Raw genomic sequence first — 22883 nt, forward strand, 5'->3', positions numbered from 1 at the left:
TTGAACGGCGTAGCACTACCTATCGGCAGTTTCATTCGCACGGAGGTTTTTGAGCCCATCTGTCGGCAGGGTTGCACATCTTGACTGCAATGTCCGTGTTTCTATGACGATCACGACCGATCACGACGACAATACCACAATACAATCTTTTGTGGGCCGATCGTGTAATCCATATTGTGTCATCTTAAAAAAAAAAATGGGTGTCACCGGGTGAAATCAGTATAAAGTACACAACTGGATGCCTTCAATAAAATGAAGTGAAGTGTATGGCATTTCTATTGATCATATGGGATGTTTTCGGTCATGAAAATCGCTCAAGGTATATAATGCAGTACATAGGTCTATTTTGCATTGGCTCTCATCTGTTCTAATTTTATACCAGTATTTGTGTTTGTTGGTAGCGAAGTAATCTCCGTGTAACGCAGTATAACCTAAGATGTCCCTGCGACACGGTGTCCGTGAGTTGGAACCCGAGGAAATCTTCATGGAGCTCAAGAAACTGTATGAAGGCCAAATTGAGAGAACGTTTAAGAAAAGCTGTGACGACTCAGAGGTATTGGGTATTTGAATCTTCCCATATTAGAGTTAAATTTAAAGAACATTACAACGTCAACATTGCCACAAAAATCCCCGGAAGATTAAAACAGGTGGCAATTACTCTCGGAACTTTAATCTTATTCAATCGGCAAGGTCTCTGCATCATAACGTTGCCGTAAGTTGGTCCAGGAGCTTTCCTTGAACTGCTGAAAAGCGGGCGCGTTCCGAAATTTATTGGCGGTTCTACTTCAGCGACAGAAGGGAAAACAATATGACTGCTTCTGCCAACAAAGCGGTTTTTTAGAAACTGTCAACAGTAGGCTTAGCCACTGGCATACCCACTTCGCACTGCACCCTTTTTCTGGAAAAGTGTTTGTTAACCTTTAAAGTCTGTGGACTTGCTAAGTCCTTCCACTCCGAAGTACAAAAATATGAACTTGTCAGATGTTCTACCGCCATACAAGCCCCTTGCAAAACTAATCATCAGGCGTAATGCCTATCATGTATTTTGTAGTAAGGTGACCTTTACAATGGGGAATCATTTGAATCCCTCAGCTCTGGCTCGAGAGAACAAGGTTTCTTAATGCTATTTATATGAAGTCAACCACCACACATGTGTAAATGAAACTTGAAAAATATGTCGTTGAATTGCTGCTTATTCTTAATGCCAGCCATCTTACTAACCACCACAGTATGTGATTGAGTAGATGCAGAGCATGGAGGAAATGGGCCATGGCGGTGGGGACAGAAATGGCAAAGAGTATCAATGGCGCTCAAAAACTCATGTTTTGTTTCAGCTTAATGAGGCGAAAAATCAATTTGTTGTCAATCTCCTTGTATTATACATTGATCCCATTACACATTGCTACGATCACCACACCCTCAGACTCCTTAGCATGTTCATTGATGTCAGTCCTGTTAATGTGCTCACATTGTTGTCAAGAGTGCTAGCTCACATCGTTGTCAGAGTGCTAGAGTTCCAGAACTTTTGGCCTTTGACTACACCTAGAAAATAAGTGAGTCTGGCATGCCATACTGCTCGGTCGAGCTATATTAGCCCTTCATCAGCTGCCATGATGAGGGTTTGAGGAGAAATCTTTTCCTCTAACATCTTCCTCGTTAAGCAACAACATAGTCATCCTCAGTTGTGGAATTTCCCAGGTAAAAAGATTTGGTCTGTAACTGAACTGGAACGGGGGTGGAGCTAGAGGTCTGTTGGTGGTCTGGAACTGGGGAGAAATCGAAACATTACTCCGAACCTGTATGGTCTGCAACTGGTCCGGACAATGCGTGGGTAAACTGGTCTGGACCCTGGTGCAGTCTTGTAACTGGTCTGTACATACTGCTTGCCACGCTGCTCTGGAATTGGTCTGTATTTGGAGGGTTTATCTAGTATATTCTCAGAGGATCTATGTGGTCTGGACCCTGGTGCAGTCTTGTGTGTAACTGGTCTTTACATACTGCTTGCCATGCTGCTCTGGAATTGGTCTGGATTTGGAGGGTTTCTAGTCTTATTCTCAGAGGATCTATGTGGTCTGGAACTACTCTGTTCTAATGACTATCTGGTTTGTACTATTTAACCTGAGACTTAGTATAACTCAAATACCAGTCAATCTCATCGATCTGACTGTAGACCATTGACTCTCTTGGATTTTTTCAGAATAGTTCCAGATCAGTGGAAACTTGTGGAATATTTCAGCATAGTTACAGACTAGATCCAAACTAGATGCAGACCATCGAAAATTACAGTACAGTTACAGGCAGTTGGTCCAGATCAGTTACACACCATTGAATATTAGAGCACAGTTACTGACCAGAATCCCTGACTATGGTACAGACTATTCTCCTTTGCCTCTCTGAAATCCAGACCAGTCCAGTTATGTTACAGGCCGCTTACAGAACAAAATTTAGCCTTTCAGACCAGTTGCACACCAGATCCAGGTGAGTTACAGACCAAATATTTTTACTTCGATAAACTTGAGTGAAAAACATGTCTCTACTTCAAAATACTCGGAATTCAAGAAAAAAACTTATGGCCGATGAAAAATTATATCCCTCGTCTTCACAGCCAGCTAATTCCATCTTTCACGAAAAGCATTTTCCTGCAACCTTTGGAATATTATTCTGAATCAAAAATCACTGCTTGAAGAGAACTGCATTTGTGGAAAGCCTTGTAAAGATACGCCTCCCCAGCACGGTTAGAGCACTGAGGAATGCTGTATATTCTGTTGCTTCGTTTTCTCCTTTCCGATGAAATGTTATGTTTTCCTTCATTATGATTGGAAATAAGATAATGGAAATTGTGCTATCTAAGGAAGTAAATATTATGAGCAGAACTGCTAACAACTTGTCAGGAAAAAATGAATATTATTTGCATGGTGGAAACTAAGATTTTTTTATTAATAGTAATTTGTTTACATAGTTTGACATAGCAACACTATTTACCACTAATTGTAAGCTTTAGAGAACTGTCTTTTCTTTGATTATTTACAATGGCAAGGAGAGGATGACCTGATATAGGTTGTCAAATTCAATCAAATGTGTGGCGAGTTACCTTATGAGGTAACTACTGATAGCCAGCGAGAGACAGATAATAGTAATAGTCATATTGTTATGGCAGAATTACATACTAGAGTGACTGAAAATGAAGCGGAGTGGCTTATAATGCATTGAGTTCGTGTGCATCAAACCAACAACAACGAGCGCGTGATCCTGGAGCAAGTAGAATTCAACTACTATTTGGAAATACATAGATTATTGTGCTAATAAATCAGTTGTGATTGGGAAAAAGAATATGATTTGTCAACATCGTAAGGCATTAAAATACAGGGTTGAATCTACTGGATTATGTTGTGCTGGTGGAAAAGTAAAATTCCCACAGTTGGTATCACCAACTGATCCATTATGCTCATTAGTTTCTGGGATGGGGAATGATTCTTACCACGTCTTTGTCAACGTACAAAAATATAACAGTTGTTTTCAAATGACTAGGTTTGGTGCAATGCATATTGTGCTGGACAATTCTAAGCTCCACCTACGAGGAATTATAACATTATACTGCCTGATAAAATTTAACTTTGTATTTGTTTCAGAAATAATTTTACAAATCTTAAATAATGCGAATACAATAACACTACAATACAAGTGTAATTTATCACTTACTGGGAGTGCAGTTGCCACTTCCTGATGTAGATCATCAATAGGGTGGTTTCCTATTATTTTTTATTGTCTACATTGAAAGATTATTAACTCCTGGAGTACGTATTTCACGCTTTTAGATTTTTAAATGACGATATCTATTTTTCGCGATTAAATGAAAAATTTTCAAGCCCGCGAAAATGCGAGGAGTAAGTATGAATGCTGGGAAAACTGTTTGACGTCATTCTGGTTCCCGCTGCCGCAAGTGAGGTGACCTTGGAGCGAGGCTTTGAGCGCTGATACGACGCAGGATGCTAGCAGGTAGCTGAGTACCATGCTAGCTGGTAGCGCTTGGCTTAAATAAGGATTATTAATACCTTATCAAACGAAGAAAACTTTCCGACCTTAGCCAGTTTTAATAGGTGATTATTAAGACATGTTTGCCCAAGCTCTGTGCCTCATGCATGCATTGGTAATCTCAGAAGATGTAAAACTCCTATCTTCTCATGTAGAAACTAGGTCCCTGTGACGTCACTTTGAGTGGAATCGCATGGTCGCCAATCTGGCCTTTTTCAAATGAGGATAAAAATTGACCATTGCCATTCGTCTAAACCGGTATTTCTAAAACCAAATAATTTGTATATTATGAATACACTCATGGTGGGTAAGGAATCGTAATGAATGCCTTTCGTTTTCTTTGATGAAGGAAACTACCCTATTCCTACAAATTTATTTTATGGGTAATCCAAATGCGGAAGTTTATAGACGGTGTGCTCACAATCCAACGGTGAAGTGAAGTATTGAACCACAAACACATTTTCATCAGAATTACAAATTGGTCAAAATGTTAAAATGGTATTGGATAGGTTGCCATCCGACTGCAAAAATTTAATTATTGTTTATGCTCTGAAAAAAATGAAAAAATTTAGTGGATCAGAAAGCTTCATATTGTAACAGTGTTGTATTCAATGTAGATGAAGATATTATCTTCATTTGAATTGTAAGCAAGTTTTATTTAATAACTGCATTTAATAATCATATACGGCTAACAGTAATGACAAAAACAATTGTAGGTAGGAACTTATTTTCTGACATAATTATCTGTTACACAATGATTAGATAATCCATGACATGGTTGAGCATCAAATGTTTGGACATATAACCAAAATTAGCCAAATTAGTTTAGCTGTTTTTGAGTTTTAGCTAGACGAACAAACAGGAATTGATTTTTGTTAATGGTGATAGATGAAGGTGATAAGAAGTTCACTGGGTCATCTAGTATTTTATAATTGATTAATAATTACATTTATTTTACATTACAATACAATATATTATATGAAATGACCAGGAAAACATTTGCTGTCGATTCATGGTCATCATGATAGAAATCAATACATATTTTGATGATGCAACAGTATACATTTGATGAAGTCCTTTTGAATGGTGGCCAAGCTATCAATCAGAAACAAATAGGTTGAATGAAATTTGCAGAAAACCCTTTCATGCTTATTTTTAACTTCTAATAACAGTATGGTATCCATGGTACCATAATACTGAATACTATAAGGTAATAGCACAGAGTAGATATATACAGAGGGGACAGTAGGTGGCTGTACCATAGGTTTCTCTGTAATGAAAAATCGCACGGCGGCCATATTGAAAATAAGTAAAATTATGCTGTAAATTCAAACCAAATAGTACTAACGACTTACCATGAACCAAAAAAAGAGAGTTTAAAATTAAAAGTAGCCTAATTATTACTTTACTAATAAAGGTAGAGCAAGGAACGCCAAATCGCACGCACAAATCCTGCAGTTATTATGTAAATAACTGGATCTTGTTTTCTAAATCCGACCGACGACAGCGAATCACCCATTTCTTGGGCCTGCGCCAACACCTCAAGTTCTTATTTAATATTTTCGACAATTTCATTTCGCATACAAAATAATACTTGAATATAAGTTTAGTCTCTTCGATTAGCAATGTAACTCAGAAAAAATATGAAATTACTTACCTCACAGGGTCTTTAGGGAAACTGAAGAAACTCAACTTTGCTTCCGTCATGCCCGCATTGTTTTTGCAGTTAATGGCTGAACACCAAGCAAAACCTTTTCTTCTCGTCTTATTTTCCACTTCCTTCATTTTCCACGTTTCTTTAAAACACTAGCACTCTACGTGAAAGCATTGAAGAGTGGAGGAATAAAAAAAATTGTGCGACAACACTCCACGCCAAGCGCGAATGATAGCAACGATAGCAACCAAATAGCAACTCAAGCCACGTTTCCTTATTTAGAACATGGCGAAATGCGCAATGAGCTGATTACCGCCTTCAGCTGTTTTGTCCTCTCTGTATATCCCTACTCTGTGGTAATAGTGTTAGATAATGGTGATATATACTGGGAATTAGTTTCAATAGCATAGTATTGTTCATGTTAAGTAAAATTGCCTAATGTTGGGCAATTTATTCAAATCATGCTCTTTAATGTTCTCAATTTGTTTATGAAGAAATAAATGTGGGTTAAGCAACGGTAATGAGAGCTGCTGTGAGTATATACATATATTGCTGTGCAATTCACCCTGTGTGATAAAATGGGGGGAAGAGATAGAAATGGGATGAGTTTTGCAAAGAAGAATAGAGTTTTGTAAGGCATAGAATTTTCAGTGATTGCCCGATGCCTGTTTGATTGTGGAGGGCAGTTCTCAATCAACCAGTTCATTGGATGGGCCATCAGCCATTGGCACCTTTAGTTAAGAGAGGGGTTTCTTTCCACCATTCCTTCCCTCTCTGCACAAATGACCTCTGCTGTGCTGTTGGTCACCTCCGCTAACCACCGTGCCATAAAATTCATGATGCATAGTCGTCTGTATTTGGTGGCCATCCATATTTCAATTTGTGTGGAGTCTGATGTGTAGTCTGGGATGATTATGGCTGAGAGGAGACAATTGAGGTGATGCTTGCGTGCTCTCGTCTCTCCCAGGGTGCTGTCCTCCGGGATTTGATACAAGACTTGCTGGCGCAGAATGCCACCCTCGTCCAAGTGGCTTCGCAACTCGAGAAGGAGGCCGGCCACCGTGTTGCCATGATGGAGTCTAGGCTTAGGCACACGGCAGCACTGGCTGCTGGAAGTGACAGCTCGGCAATTGCTCGGTGTTTGGAAGCCATTGGCATGTGTGGAGATGACTCCTTGCCAGAACGTGAAGAGGTATGCACCATGGTGCCATCTTTCATTTTCTCTTCATGAAGACACTCTTTCCAAGTGATACGAGGTGTATTCAGTGAGTAAGTATTGTTTTTTTCTAGCACTGTTTCACTGCTGCTATCGGTGCTCCGCCTGTATGGATTAGTCTCTTAGGTCCCTTTACTACAATTTACACCATCTTGGTTGATTTCTGTGATAATTTTTTTTTCTGGGGGTATTAAAAAAGTTAAAGATGTTTCCTGAACCCGTGGACTGTGAGATTAATTACGTGATTGTGGTTTTGATGACGAGAGAATCCTAGCATGAAGCTGTCAGAAATGCAATAAGTGAAGGAACGATGAGAAAATAAGTTAGAAGTTTAAAAAAGGACGAGCGAAGGTTCAGGATGAGGGTGGGAGTGCTTGGACTGCGGCTGATGATGAAGATCTCTCACAGACAGTTGATGAAAAAATTCATGAGAGTAGATGATTCACAATGACAATATTTTCCAATGAATTTCCTGAAATTCCAAGACCTCTATTGGATGGCATCATCTCAGACTGCATTGGTTATCTCAAGGTTGGTTCCCCATGGGTTCTCTAAATGTTTACCGATTTCTACAAAAGCAGATCATTCAAAACCTTATTCAACAGTTCGGTTGGGAGCAATTTAACCAACCACCGAACAGTCAAGACTTCGCACCATGTGACTACCACTTGTTCTTGAATTTGAAGCATAAGCTAAGAGCTTAAAGTTTTCAAAATGACGGATACTTGGAACTCTTTGTGCAGCAAAGGCTGTCATAATAGGCTGTGTCTTTCTACGAGGAAGGACAGTATAAATTGGTTGTCCTTTATGACAAGTATATCAACAGACTTGCAAAGTATGTAGGAAAGTAGTTGAAGATATGCTCTTTCATGTGAAAATCAAACTTTTATGCTAAAAAAGTATTTTATATTATGTTTTTCAAAACAGTATTATATTTATTTTATTTATATAAAAAATTTGCATACCACTGTGGTTATAAAATGATATCTATTCACTACTAGTTTCACTGCATGACAAAATTTTCTAATTTATTTTAACATTTGTTAATTTTGCCCTCTGTAACATTTTATAGTTTTATTAATCTAATTATGACTGTGTCCTCAAGTTTTCATGTTGCTCTGGATTGGGTGGAATTGCAGGGAGGGTTGGAAGAAGTACACAGACTATAGTTTGGAGAGGAGTGTGTGGGTGTTTGTAGTGGTTGCTTATCTCCAATGGAAAACATAAGCCTTACGGCAAAACTTTAAAATGAAGACGTAGACAGCGACAACAGAATTAATTCACACCCCTAACCCCCACCCTTTCCAAAAGTTAAGAGCAACACAAGACTAACACACCACTTCTTGCTCTTTGGCTTTGGAAAGGCTGTGGGTTCGAGGTGTGCATTAACTCTTTTGTCTCTGTCTATGTTTTCATTTTGAATTTTTGTCTTAAGGTGTATGTTTTCCATTGGAGATTAGCAATTTCTTTCATTTTATGCTTGGCCTACAGTGAAATGGAAAACATTCTCCTCCTGATTCATAGAAAGGAATCAAAAAGAATCAAACATGAATGTAGAATACAATTACCTAACTTAATTAAACCTGGGAAGCCTTGAATATTTAAAATGGTTAATTGACCAAAAAAACTGTAACTGAGAAATTATAAGATCAGTAATAAGTGAAATAAATATCATTGGCTCTACTAAAGCCTTTTAAAGTACTAATCACTCATTGAAGTATAGTCTTAGTCTTTTTAATTGCCCTATAGTGATGATCAGGCTGAGAGCAACCTCATTGTACGTGGGAATGATAAGACCTTCTGGGTAAATTATGGGTTGGGGACAAGTGTTGCTGATGGATGTTGGATGTCATCTGACCTTCTTCTATCTTTTTTTTGCAAACTTCCCATTTGTTGCTAACTAGTCTACCCTGGATGGAGCAGTCAGGTAGAATAGCGTGCTCATCTTACATCCCAGGAACAATCCTGCAAGTGTCACTTACGTAATGCAATGAGGCATACTCCAATATATACTGTAAATGGTGCGAGTGTCTTTTGTGTGGAAGTGAATGAGTTTCCTTATGCTGCAGTAACTTGTGGGATGAGATGGTGCAAACATCTCTCTCCCTGCCATTTGAAGGTGAATGGTAATTTGTGGAGGGCTCGATAGTAGGTACTCTTCATGTTATGATTAATTATGAAATTCTGATTCACCGATAATGGAACCGCTTTAGTCCAGAGAAGAAGTTAAATTTGGCCCGAGAGCAATTGTGGTGCCACTCCATCTGTTTTATGCTGTGCTTACTGATCATTTCTTTTTGGAAGCTGAATGTTTGTGTTCAATCCCATGTCTATGTCTAATGTGAGTATTCTATCAACTCAATGTGCAGGATGCATCGATTGCTGTTGGGTGTAATGATCATTGCCAATCCTCTGGAATCAACACAGCTAATTGTGTCTTGATGCAGGAGGTAGTTGAAAAAGACAGGTGAGCTAAGTCAATCAGAATAACATGGAATTTTGTCTTGTTTGTGTGTGTAACCATGTTTTTTTACCGAAAATTGATGGGCCTTTGCCATAGGTAATGTTTCCCTTAGAGGTAAGGGATGAATTTTCAGATATTTTTTTGGCTGATCCTTCATTTGATTGAGCGTAGATATGTTGTTGGGTATGAATTTGTTTCCATAAATTTTAACCGGGGGAAGAAGGTCACTTCCGAGTAGCAATTGAATTGCATTGAAGCACCTATTGGATTGTTTTAGGTTCACTTTTGAATGCTTCTGTCGCTTCCAGAGCTTGTGACTCCATTTAAAAAATTAACTAGCTTTAAAATCCAGGACTTTAGATCAAATAAGCAGTTAAAGGAGCATGGAAGGTTGTTTGGGATTTCCACGAGGTCAGGTTCTCCATTACTGCTGACGTAGAGGGAAAGGCAAATGGAAGTACTTCCTCAAAAAGTAGTTTTGGGAGTAATGTGCAATATCTGCTGAGGTTGCACTTCATGGCAATGCTAAAGTCAAGTATAAAATTATGAGGAGAAAGCGACTTGGAATATTACCGTATATGTCTGAATATAGTCCCTCCTTTTTTTCCAAAAATGCCTGTGGTAAAAGTTAAGGGGGGGACAATATTCGAACGCATTTTTTTAACTTTTCCCAAAACTGAAGCCTCAAAATCAGGGGGGGGGACTATATTCAGAGGGGGACAGGGGGACTATAGTCGGAGAAATACGGTATTCTAAATTTATTGGAAGGCTTTGGAAGCAATTCTAGGCCATCTATTCAATTCTGCAGCAAATAAAATGTCACAGGTTGATTTTAAGTCTCATATACAGCCAAGATCAAAATCAAAAGATGCCAAACATCCAATTTTCATCAGAAAATGTCAGGAAACTTGTATGCTCATCTTCCCCACCATATAATGATGGACATTGTGAAAGTATCACCTTAATGGTCAAGTCTCTACTTCACAAAAATGTAGTCAGTGTATATGAAATCCTCTTCCCTTAGAAGTTTCCTTTTTACTTGAGGAACTAATTAAACATCATATAAATTGGTAATCACTGCCCTGTGTTCAGGATGTATGCAGAATTATATTTGCCTTTCTCCTCCAGTGTCCTAATCCACATCTCTCGGTTTTTCTTCCATATTGTGTCTTTTCAGCAAATCTGTTCCAAATGTTCCCTCTGTTTTAATGTTTTGATCACTTGCCTTGCAGCATAATAGCAAGATTGGAGTCGGAAGTGACTCAGCTGAGTCGGGAGTTGTCCCTGAGTGAGTCAGCTGCTGCCATTGCCAAGCTGGGATCATGCCTTGCAGATGATGAGGTGAGTCATGTGCATAAAACAAGGGATTTTCAATTGAAATGACCTGTCACTTATTTCACTGATGAATGGCCAGCCATCTATTGCAGATGGTTTTATTTTTCTTGGATGTAGAATGTTTTCTAGCGAGTTTTCTAAGCAAAATTTTCGGTGAGTACATTGGAGGTAGGGACCTTCTTAATCTAGTACATACTTTAAAAAAATTGTGTTTGTTAAAAAATTATTGGATTAAAAACATTAAAATAAAATAATTCATGTTCCCCATTATGACTTAAAATCTGAGGGTGGTGATAGGAGGATGGGGACACTGGATGACAAGAAGGGAGTATGGTGGCCCAATGAATGGAGTGATTGGCGGCCACTTGTACACACCCCGGTTTTTGGTGTTATTTATTGTATTTGAAGCTTAACTTGACAGATACTCCATTCTCCCCTACCAAAAATCCTCAAATTGCAAGGTAGACCAGGGAAAGAAATTGGCTCCCTCGGTCTGGGATGAGCAACAAAGCAGCTTCAAAGCATCAGCTTTACAGTTGGCAGTTTCCAGGGTTGAGGTGCACTATCTGGGGCCATATCCCAGGTAGTCCTGAGTTGGGCGTGGCACACCCTCGGAAGGGTTGCTAATCTGCAACCCTTTCCTCGAGTAGCTCACCCTTGCTGGCTGCTTTCTCGACCCTCCAAGCGGGGTACTCCCTCCTGAAAGTGAGGTGTGCACCAATTTTACTTTGCAATATATGTATCTTGTTCTTATTACTCTCCATTCTGCTCAAGTCGATCCTCATTTGTGATGTTTCAGCAATATATTGGCGTTCGGTTGCTGTCCTTACTGGTCTTTTTCTCACAATGCTTCTGGGGTATCAGTCATTGTAACCATTACCCAGTGGCGCCGACTCCATGGGGCCTGAGGGGGCTCAAGCCCCCTCAAAAATTCGTTATGGGCATGAAAAAAATGTGTCAGCCCTGCTGATTTTCCCCGTAGGATCCAGATATCAAGATTCGAGTTATTAAGGTTCTAATGTTGATCTTATGACTTCTAAAATGCTTAAAAAACTTAAAACTCACTACTTAAAAAATTTCGAAGGGCAAGATCCCCGGTTTGGGCCCCCCCAATATTTTTTGCAAGTCGGCGTCCCTGCCATTACCCATTCTAATTCTAAATCAAATCTTGCTAGTGCTCCCTTGCCAATGTGCTATTGGAGTGCAAACATTCTCTTTGTAAGAATTATCTTGCCTTGATGGCCTTGTGGCTTCATTGTAGGGCTTCTGAGCAAAGAGTTCTGAGTTCAAATCCAGATTACGGTTTTGTGACACATCCAAGTCAAAGTCCTTTCATAGTGAGAGATAGGCAAGTGAATGAGCGAAATTCACTTGTTTTCTTCTGGATTAGTCTGTGATGAGCTCTATCTTCTCCTGTCCCAACCAACCTTTGGTGTGAGTCTATGAGAGAAGCAATGTGGACCTCATGGAATCGTCCATCAAATCTGATCAGACTTCTTTGAAGGAGAGTTATGCTGCCCCTTAAAAATAAGTTCAACTGGCGTGTTATAGTGGAAGTTTGATGTATGGAAATGAAAGGTAGGCATGCATTTCCACAATAATTTAATACGTGCGACACGTTTCACCTCCCAGAGCCATTGTCATGAGCTGAAATGCGTTGTATACATTAAATTATTGTGGAAAAGTGTTAATACCTTTCATTTTAACTGCCCCTTTCAATTCCATTGCAATTGCATGTCATATGTAATGCATCTTTGAGTTGCAGAATACTGTTGTCAGTCAACTAGAGGTGCAGCTCAAGAAAAGCCTCAATGAAAATGTGAGGAAGAATGGTGTCATATCACAGCTGAAAGGGGAACTTGCTGCTTCTGAGAGGACAGTAACGGATCTAAAGAGTCAAATTGCTGAGTTGGAAAAGGTAAAGCATCCATAGCCTTCTGTTGCCTTTGTCTTTTTGCCATCCTTTATCATGATTGGGTCTCTCTCTAATTCTGGGTTTATTCAACTATAGATCTTATTAAAATGCTCAAAACACCAATAGGTTTAGTTATTAAATAATTATTTAAGTACCTATTCTGTCGGTTAAGGCAGGTTTATATGGAGAATTTAACAGATCACCCTTACCTACCTCACTTCCCAACTTGTAGATCCCTCGTCAATTGACAATAGGGCCAACCACCTTTCATTCTGTCTAAAAATCCTATTTTCTTCCTTTGCCTCCCTCTTACCCAACTTCCTTCCCTCTTACAGTTTGCTACATCCCCTCCCCATTCATTACTCACTTCATCCGTAGGTAGCTTCTGTCTCCTCTGTATCTAATCTAGAAGCCCTCTCTCCTCATCCATCATTTCCAGCCCTTTGTCATTACTCTTCCTGTCCATGCACTTTACCTTGTTAATTCTTCTCCACACCAACATCTGGAATATGGTTGGAAGGAAATTACTTTGCCTTCCTTCCAACCATATAATGGAATTCTACAAAGTAAAGGCCTCAACAATTCAGTGCATCAACATCTGGAATGCCTGCAGTCTTTTCTAATCCTTCCTAAGTATCCATGTTTCTGCAAGTTAAATCACTTTACTCATGATCGGACTCTTTCTTAGCCTTTACTTTAAAATCTTACGTGATGCCCATCTCAGGAGCTCTTTTCTGTTCATGAATGCCTCCTTTGCTGGCACAATTCTCTTCCCGATGTCCTTCTGGCTGTATCCATTTTCCTCTGGTTTGTTGCCCAAACAGTTGAACTGCTCTACCTGCTCAAGTTTTTACCCATATACTTTTATTATTACGGAGGCTTCCGCGGTTAGTTGATTGGTGATGGTTTTCCGGGTTTACACCGTGTTGATACATGTTTTTTGGACGACAGTTTCGGGCGCGTTCCAGCTCCCGTCTTCGGGTTCGGGTCTTTCGGGTTCGGGTTTTGGACCCGAAGACGGGAGCTGGAACGCGCCCGAAAAACATGTATCAACGCGGTGTAAACCCGGAAAACCATCACCATATACTTTTATCTTGAGTGTCACATTCCTGGTTGTTGACGACCTTGAGGACCTAACTAACTTTGATACCACGAGTTGCCCTTAGTGGACAGGTCCCTTTTAATGGATAACTGAGGCTCAATTGGTTGGACTCACTACAGTAGAATCTCGTTAATATGAGCAACTTTGTTACAAAGTTCTCGTTTTTGCCAAGAAAATCGTTGGTCCTGACGATAAGGCTAATCCACTCAATAGTGTAAGAAATATTATTACGGAATTGCAAACCTCAGTTCAATAATAAAACAATATTTTTCACTGGTGCTACATTTCAATGGTTCCATTCTTGACTTCTTTGCTGCTGCCAATGTCCGATGTCATAAAGAAACGTGCTCTGTGTACAGAATCTGATGAATCCATGCATGCATCTGGCAAAAGCCCGAATGGTGTTCCCTCTTGTTTTATTGTGATTGCATAGAAGGCTATTGTCCTTTTAGCATCCTATTGCCTCTAAATGATTGCCCTCTTACTGTTTAGGCATCCAGGGAGATGCGGGATGCGTTGACTTGTGAGGTGGCCGAGAAGCATGACCAGTTGGTGCAGATGCGCTCTGAGGTGGAGCGGCTGGAGGATGCTGTACGCAATGCGGCCATGCAGGCGCGCTTCAAGGATGACATCATCAGAGAGATGAGGCAGGAGGTGCGCCATTTGCGAGGGCTAGTGGGTGGCGTGTAGTAGTGTGAGGATGGAGCAGCTTCATTATTGGCCTCACTGATTACACATGTGTCTCAAACCAAAGGGATGTGCCTTCATAGTTCAAGGGAAGCAAAATTCAAATGGAAGACTAAAGAAGGGAGTTGTGATTGACAAATGATTGCAGAGACGTGCTTGTTCTGTTTCTTCAGTTTGCCATCTTATTTTGAGCTGTCTACATTTTTCTCAGAGCATCATTGTTCTACGCTCTTGCTACATTATTCACAGCATTACAAAAATTGACCTATGACCCTTTCATTTTTGAAAGAAATTTCAAATCCAGCTATTACACTCGAGTTTTCAAAACAAGAAATTTTGCATGAATTATTATGGAGTTGCTGGATGGAGTTGAGAATTCATTCAATTATTATTTCAAGGAAAATAAATACTTGCTTTGAAAATAAAATCAACCTTAAATTGTTGAATACTATATCTGTTTTTGACACATGTACATGAATGTATTTGATGTGATAGAGTTATTCTTGTTATGAATAAATGAGTTGATTGAAGACCAAAACTGAGGAGGTGCATATTTTGCTGTCAGCAAATTAAGCTCGAGAAACTTAAAATGGTACTATGTATCAGGTGACCTTGCTAGTTGTTGTCAGCATCAGATGGATTTCTTTTTTTTCCCTTTTCATTGGACCTACTTGATGGCAGTAATATTTGTCTGCAGTTTTGGCATAATTTTAGACAGAGGGCCTCATAATGTGGTGTTCATCCAAGGCAAGGAGCAACACGAAGAAATTTTTCTGCCTGCTATGGCCATGGTATGCTGAGGAGACTTTCAGGCCAGTCCATTCCGGGCCGGTGCTGCTTAGGGGACATTATTACAATGGGGACTCCAATTATTATGAGAGGTGTTTAGGGGGAAGGGGTCAAGCCGATTCTTACCCAATCTCACGTGTAGGAGAGGGGTGGTTCCAGCAAGTTCAATTGAGGGGGGTTGCAATTCCTGGCAAGTATCACGTAATTTATTTCTGCAAGAGATGAAGTAAAATTGCGATCTTAGTAATCTTAAGTACTACCCTTAAACATTGTTCCCAACTTGTAACTCAACCATATTCCAAATAATCTGCCTCCATCTTTTCTGTGGCATCTGCTGCGTGAATCGGTCCCGTGGGAGTTTTGAGTGGAGCCTCCTCTGTCGCCTCGCTCCACAGTGCATGTGCCACCCTCCCGAACGAACCATATTCCAAGCAGTGGTGGATACATATAGGGGGTGCAGGGGGCACGCACCCTTGCGGGACTGCTCATATTGCCGGACATTCCAGAACCACAATTGTAACTTTTTTGTATTGTAAGATAGCATTGTCTTGTATATGCGTATAATCATTTTAAATGAAACTATCTTAAATTTTATAACTAATAACTTCAGGCTTTACTTTGTGAAACCTCTCCATATTGGAATAAAGAAATAAAAACTTTGTAAGGCTCACTGTTATTTAATTATGGGCATGACCCGGGTTTCGTAACTTGGTTACATCGTCAGGTGACTGATCTTGCATGCATCTTATATTTATACACATACTACATTACATACATATATTCACATACATATATATTTGTGTATAAATGTATGATGCATGCAAGATCAGTCACCCGACGATGTAACCAAGTTACGAAACCCGGGTCGTGCCCATAATTAAATAACAGTGAACCTTCAAAGTTTTTATTTCCAATCTTAAATTTTACTTGTAACTTGATTATTTTTCATTACTATAAAAGTATTGGTAGCTCAAAATATCTTTTGTGAAAAATAGTTTTTTCTGTATCCGTTACTGATTCCAAGTGACCATTGAAAGCCTCTTGCTTCAGGACTTGGCTGAATGTCATGATGAAATCATGTTTGTATGTCTTGCTGCATTGGCTAGGGACTTGTCTTCGTTTGTCTGAGACGCTAAAATCTCCACCACAGACAGGCACGCAACCAGAAGCTTCGGCCCCCCAGAATTGTTTTCCCTTGTGGCGACTACCTGAAATACACATGCTGAGGAGACCATTAGCCACGAGGCATCTACGATATTCTAAGAAATTTAATAGCGCTATCGCCGACCAAATGCCCTAATTGGTGGATTTTCGAAAACCGTCAATTCCGGTCAATGTATTCAAACAACTACTCAGAACCCTTAAATGTTTAATTCTTTGGCTATTTATAAATAGTAGTCTTCGTCTATTTATCTTATGTCATCTTATAGTTAGAGGATGTCGCTGAAATTGGGTGGCCACTTTGTTTTGTAGGCGATGCTTGGGACACATGAGGAAATCTGTGAGGTGGATTTGTGTTTGGGAGAGAATCATCTATTAGGATGCCTTGCAGGGCACCAGATCTTCATGAGGGCAGTGTCCTACAGGGTCGCCTGCGACATACAAATTCACCCAGCAGTGTAGGCAAAGGCATGATGATGAAACTCCTAGACAAACTACTTTTATGTTGGTTTGTATTTATTTACACTTAAAATTATAGGCAGGAACATATACATGGTTGGTCATTGGCAATAAATAGGGTTGTGGCTTCGTGGCGTGAGTCGCAGCGTGAATGTATCCGGGGGCAGGGCCACGCATGCTGGCACCCGGCAGATGGCCTCGTCTGCGCTTACGTCAAAGTGCTGAAGCAGTGTGGCAAGCAGCACGAAAGAGCAGGAGTGCACGAGCCGCTGTCCGATGCACGTCCGACGGCCTGTGCCGAACGGCAAGAAGTGATTAGGTTTGGTGAGGCCTGTGCCGTCTGCAGAGAGGAAGCGCTCGGGCCGGAAGTCCATTGGTGCCTGCCAGAGCTCCTCACTGCGGTTCAGCTCGTAGTTGTTGAGGAAGACGACCGTGCCTTTGGAGACAGTGTAACCTACGAATGTCATAAAGGGAACATACTGAAAATTATTGTATTATCAAATTATAGTGCATGTCATCAGCACAGTTCACAAGGGTAAAAATAAATAAAGAACAAAGTGAAGCTATAAATTACCACATTACATATGAAATATATAAATTTGATTGAAATTTTGGCACCGCAAAATGAGTTATTGTTGGGTGAAAGACGAATAACATCACTGGCCATTTTCCACTAGCTGGAACTAATTCCGCTGCCGAAATAGAAAATTCAAGCTAGTATAGGAGCATAGAGAAGATGCTGGTGAAAAGAATGATCTGAAATGTTGAGCTCTACATTGTGGAAGCGTGGACATTTTGGAACCACGAGAAAAGAGTGGAGGCAATCCAGGTGTTGGTGTGGAGATGAATTGAGAATGTGAAATGAGGAGTGGATACAGAAAAAAGTCGAGGGGGGGGGGGGGCAAAAGATATCTTGAGTTACCTTTAATTTTATCCTAATAAAAAATAATCACGTCACATGCACAGTTTAAGAAAATTTTAGTTAAATTTATTACTCACATTTACAAGACAATCCCATCTTATGATATAAAAAAGTTATTATTGTGGTTCTGCAATGATTGGCAATACGGGCAGGGCGCATGCCCCTTGTTCCTCCATCTGTATCTGCCACTGGGTGAAATGTATGGATAGGAAGCATAATGACAAAGTGCACGATATGGTGGATGATGAGAGGAAGCTTATACATCAGATACGCAGTAGACAGAAGAGCTATGCACTGAATGGGGAGGGGATGTTAAAAACAGAGTCAGAGGGAAGAAATAGGTAAGCATGGGAGGTAAAGGAAGGGTGTACTGTAGGGCGGATCGGAAAAATCGATTTTTTTCAAATCCATCTGGCCCAATGAAAAAAAGTTGTGGGACCGATCAAAAATAAGGCCTGAAAAATTTGAGACCTCTAGGTGAACCCCTGACCCTCGCTCGAATGCAATTTAGGGGGGAAGGTCGAAATTCGAAAAATATAGTATTTTATGGTCATTTCCTATAGATTTTGCCGAGTTACTGTCCTTTTAGGACAAATATTTCGTGCATTTTGACGTATCTGCCACCGTTTAGCCACAAAATGCCTAATTTGAGTCCGCGCCCGCGAAGAAAATATTCCAACGCCCACGCAGCGTCGCGGATACAAGAGCCGCAGGCCGATCCCCTCCCCTCCCCGCTCGCTTCTACCCCTCCCAAGCCTCCAATACAGCAAAATGCATCCCGCGTATACTGCTAGGAGGTCATTTATCTTTGATAATATAAATCGGAAGATGGTAGAAGGTAATAAAGGAAGCTTAGTGAGACGACTTGTCCCTTATTAGGCGCCTCGTCGGGGTTAAACAAATCGATGTTACCAACTTTTAGAGAAGTGATGAAATATTTTTAGATCCGAGAACGCAGGAAAGGAGCCTACGATCCATAAAAAGGCCTCTCGAGGGGCTATAAAGGTGTGCGAACTATGGTGACGCTTCCCTTCCATTATGTGTGTAACTAAATGGATTTAGCGGTACAACAGGAAGTACTAAAACTTACGGAAAATGCGAATAGGCCAAAAGTAGGGTTTTTGCTTAAGTACAAATCTGAAGCACTATTGAAAGAACATTTGATATTATGCGATATTTTTGCGTGTAAGTGCAAGAAGGAGCATAATGTTCCCCCCAATGAAGAAGTATGTTGAGAGACCAGCGGACGATACTAAAGATGATGGCTGCTAGATTGAGTCCTAAAGAAACTCGACAACTGAGGAAAAAAAAGAGAATCGTCGGAGAGTGTTGAGTCGACATCGTCAATTCTTGTATGGGAAAATAGTATCAAAAATTTTCTTCATCAATTCATCCGAAGAAAATTAAACTGAAGAGAAATCATCCGATCAAATAAAAATTCAGGACTAAACTCAAACTGGAACTTCTGCGTGGAAAATGCGTCTGCCAAATGTGATAGAGGTGTATGCAAGAACCAAGAAACAGCAATGATCGTCCCCGCAACTTCAGTTGACGTAAAAATCATAACTTCGTAAGAAACATCCAAGGTAGTTTGCAAGAATTACTTACGTTTAATTATTGTGAATACGAAAAGAGAGGTATCAAAGGGTGTTATCAAAGGGCTACAATTTTATGGAGTGAAAGACTATACTTTTGTCTGATGAAAAAAGGCAAGAGCACTTATCAATCCAAGTTTAGAGGGGAATGTGTGATGTTAGTTGAAGAAACAGGGTCCCACTTTTGGGTTTGCCTCCCCCGTCGGAGGATTAGCAAAAGTTATAAAATCTGCGATTCTCGATTCCTTTCCAAGTGAAAATTAGATACATGAAAATAAAAAGGATTTGAATGCGATGGTGAATACCGCCCAAAAAGGAGGCATCATCCCTATGCTACAAGCATAATTCCAACATCCCATGCTATGTGAGTAAACTCTTCTCGGGATTCCCACCGGGTTAATTTTTCCATAATGGCAAACGTTTCAAGCTCCGACTCGGGGCTCATCATCACGGATAAATTTCGTTGAATCCCGAGAAGAGTTTACCCACATCATTCGCCGGGAAAGCATCAAATCATATTTCATCCCTTACAGAGATCTATTTGCTAATTGCACTACTTTGACTTAGATTTGCGGCATACATATTGGGAGGGCAATCTAAGGACCGAATTTGCGTTGTTGCAAGTATGCATTTGGCGGCCGATCCGAGATTTTTTTAAGTGCTGGATTTTAATATCAACTTTAAGGACTACTCGCTGATGACATATTGGAGAGAGACCACAGTACCTCCGGCTACATCTGACCTTAGTGCTGTGGATTTTCAAAAACCTATTGATGAACTTTCAGATTTTAAGTTAAATATGTCTTTTTATTATATATACGGACGAGAGAGTCGTGAAGAAATTCGCCAAAACTTTGTTGACAACAGCGAAAGACGAGGAATGACACTGATATAAGAAATACAGATTGGTAAGCAGGCAATTGAAAAATTCTTTCGTGATTGTTCCTCCACAGACGATACTGAAACATTAAATATTTAGACTAACGAAGTAAGACGCACTTGGTGTGAATTTTGGTGCATTTGGCGCGTGGGAGAAGCTTGCGGGGAGGGGACGCGAGCGGCTTTCGCCCAAAATCCATTTAATCACATCTGTCGGACAAAGCCGAAATTGGAACGCATATCCGAAGTTAGCACACCTTTATAGCCCCTCGAGAGGCCTTTTTATGGATCGTAGGCTCCTTTCCTGCGTTCTCGGATCTAAAAATATTTCATCACTTCTCTAAAAGTTGGTAACATCGATTTGTTTAACCCCGACGAGGCGCCTAATAAGGGACAAGTCGTCTCACTAAGCTTCCTTTATTACCTTCTACCATCTTCCGATTTATATTATCAAAGATAAATGACCTCCTAGCAGTATACGCGGGATGCATTTTGCTGTATTGGAGGCTTGGGAGGGGTAGAAGCGAGCGGGGAGGGGAGGGGATCGGCCTGCGGCTCTTGTATCCGCGACGCTGCGTGGGCGTTGGAATATTTTCTTCGCGGGCGCGGACTCAAATTAGGCATTTTGTGGCTAAACGGTGGCAGATACGTCAAAATGCACGAAATATTTGTCCTAAAAGGACAGTAACTCGGCAAAATCTATAGGAAATGACCATAAAATACTATATTTTTCGAATTTCGACCTTCCCCCCTAAATTGCATTCGAGCGAGGGTCAGGGGTTCACCTAGAGGTCTCAAATTTTTCAGGCCTTATTTTTGATCGGTCCCACAACTTTTTTTCATTGGGCCAGATGGATTTGAAAAAAATCGATTTTTCCGATCCGCCCTAGTGTACAGTGTAAAAGGATAGCTGGAGTCAGGGCCGGATTTACCGTAAGGCAAAATAGGCATGTGCCAAGGGGCGTTGCAATCCAAGGGACGCTTTCTGTTACCTCACGCGAGTGGCTATGATTTATCGTAAAAATTGGGGAGGGGGTGGGGCTCAAGTGAGGAGGGGCGCTCAATGGAGAGGTTCCTATAGTGTAACTTTAGGTAAATCCGGCCCTGGATGAAGTGATAAGGAGTAGGTATTACTGTGAATCGAAACACTCATTTTCAAAATTGTGATGTATTACGTTTGTCACTTGATCCTGCCGCTTCACGGCAGGCAATTGTTCCTGGAATAAAAACGTGGTGTTGCCGCCATCTTGGCAGTTGCACGCTGGCACTGGAATGGTCGTGTTGATTTGCCCCGATATACCACATTGGCGACGAGGATGCCGGCATTAATGGAGAAGTTTATCGCGGAGGAAGAAGGGTGGGACTCCTACGAAGAGCGGATGGAGCAGTATTTTATCGTGAACGACCTGGTCGGGGATACTCACGAAGAAAAAAAGAAGGCCGTGTTACTTTCTTCGGTAGGAAAAGCTGCATACGCGGTCCTGAGGAACTTGTGCGAGCCGAAGAGGCCGGCAGACATAACATACCGGGGGCTTTGCGATCTACTCAGGCAGCATTTCTGCCCCAAAGCCTCGGTGATCGCCCAAAGCCATCAGTTCCACAAAACCGTGCAGGGGAAGACAGATTCCGTAAGAGACTTCGCCGCAGAACTGAGAAGGGTTTCCCGAGGCTGCAATTATGGCGCTTTTTTAGATCGCGCACTCAGGGACCAGTTCATATTAGGGCTTCGGGACAGAGAGATCGTACGGGCCCTGTATCTTGAAAGTGAGGACCTAGCATTTGAGAGGGCGGTGGAAATCGCTTCATCGCGGGAAGGAGCCTCCAGGAACGCCGAGGCTTGCAACTTGTTCGCACCGTCGGAGGAAGTGGCTGCGGTTGGGGTCCATTTTGTAGACCGGGACAACTCGACTGGGGTTGGAGAGGAGCATGAAGAAGACGTTTTTCGGGTCACGACCCAAGGAAAGGGGAGAAGACCGGCCGGACCTCCCCGAAGTGCGGCATCATCAGGGGGAAACGCAGCGATGGTGTGTTTCTGCTGCGGAAGGAGGGGCCACTCAAGAATGGAGTGTCGATTTCGGCGTGCTAGGTGTGATCGATGTCAACGGGTGGGCCATTTAAAGGCAATGTGCAAACAGGGTCACTTGGGTGAGTACGAAAAAAGGGTATTTCATAGTGAGATCTCTGAAGGGTGTATGGAGGGTTATGAGCGGGAAGAAAAGGGTGTTGGAATTTCTGATTTAGAGGTTTCTTCTGTTAGGGGTGAGAGTTATGGCGAAGAGTTCCCCTCACTTTTCAATATTAATTCTGCACTCGGGGATGCGCCATTTAAAGTGGCAATCTTAGTAGAGGGGGTCAAGCTGGATATGGAAATTGATACGGGTTCGGCCATTTCAGCAATATCGGAGGGCTGTTACCAGAAATATTTCTCAGAGTTGCCCCTGCAAAGAACAGCCATACGGCTTAAATCTTACTCCAACAACCTTATAAAACCTGGGGGCACAATTGGGGTAAAGGTCCGCCACAAGAGTAGAGTATATGAATTGTCACTCTTTGTCGTCAAAAATGGAGGGCCGCCAATCATGGGGAGGGATTGGCTAAAAATTTTAAGAGTGACCATACCAGTAATGCATTTGGGTGTCAGAGATCCCAAGTTGGAGAGGGTGCTAGAGAAAT

General features: G+C 41.1%; 2 protein-coding genes across 5 annotated transcripts in view; one reads left to right on the forward strand and one right to left on the reverse strand.

Annotated features, from left to right (window-relative positions):
• The first annotated feature begins 83 nt into the window (after positions 1 to 83).
• Positions 84 to 14943, forward strand: LOC124155459. Of its 4 annotated transcripts, none has more exons than XM_046529289.1 (7): positions 84 to 319; positions 383 to 553; positions 6654 to 6878; positions 9272 to 9369; positions 10599 to 10707; positions 12467 to 12619; positions 14211 to 14943. In XM_046529289.1, the coding sequence occupies exons 2-7, from the start codon at positions 437 to 439 to the stop codon at positions 14406 to 14408; spliced, it is 900 nt and encodes a 299-aa protein (XP_046385245.1). In that variant the 5' UTR covers positions 84 to 319; positions 383 to 436; the 3' UTR covers positions 14409 to 14943. The 4 variants fall into 4 exon arrangements, with proteins under 4 accessions (XP_046385245.1, XP_046385243.1, XP_046385244.1 ...); XM_046529287.1 differs by having other exon boundaries at positions 402 to 553; XM_046529288.1 differs by having other exon boundaries at positions 407 to 553.
• A 1910-nt stretch (positions 14944 to 16853) lies between these two features.
• The window catches only part of LOC124155460 (cytochrome P450 307a1-like), a 37704-nt gene continuing 31674 nt past the window's right edge, over positions 16854 to 22883 (reverse strand). Inside the window, exon 3 of the mRNA XM_046529291.1 lies at positions 16854 to 17268. Within this exon, the coding sequence (XP_046385247.1) occupies positions 16916 to 17268 (353 nt within the window). The 3' untranslated portion in view covers positions 16854 to 16915. The remainder of the gene's footprint in view (positions 17269 to 22883) is intronic.

The sequence above is a fragment of the Ischnura elegans genome, chromosome 3 (assembly GCF_921293095.1).
Source record: "Ischnura elegans chromosome 3, ioIscEleg1.1, whole genome shotgun sequence".
NCBI classification, from domain to species: domain Eukaryota; kingdom Metazoa; phylum Arthropoda; class Insecta; order Odonata; family Coenagrionidae; genus Ischnura; species Ischnura elegans.

What these genes read in the sequence shown, in the direction of transcription:
- LOC124155459 (XM_046529289.1), top strand. Translation starts at nt 437, where the DNA reads ATGTCCCTGCGACACGGTGTCCGTGAGTTGGAACCCGAGGAAATCTTC. An exon ending in GAGGTAGTTGAAAAAGACAG is followed by an intron (nt 9,370 to 10,598) that starts GTGAGCTAAGTC and finishes CTTGCCTTGCAG; the next exon opens with CATAATAGCAAGATTGGAGT. An exon ending in AAATTGCTGAGTTGGAAAAG is followed by an intron (nt 12,620 to 14,210) that starts GTAAAGCATCCA and finishes CTTACTGTTTAG; the next exon opens with GCATCCAGGGAGATGCGGGA.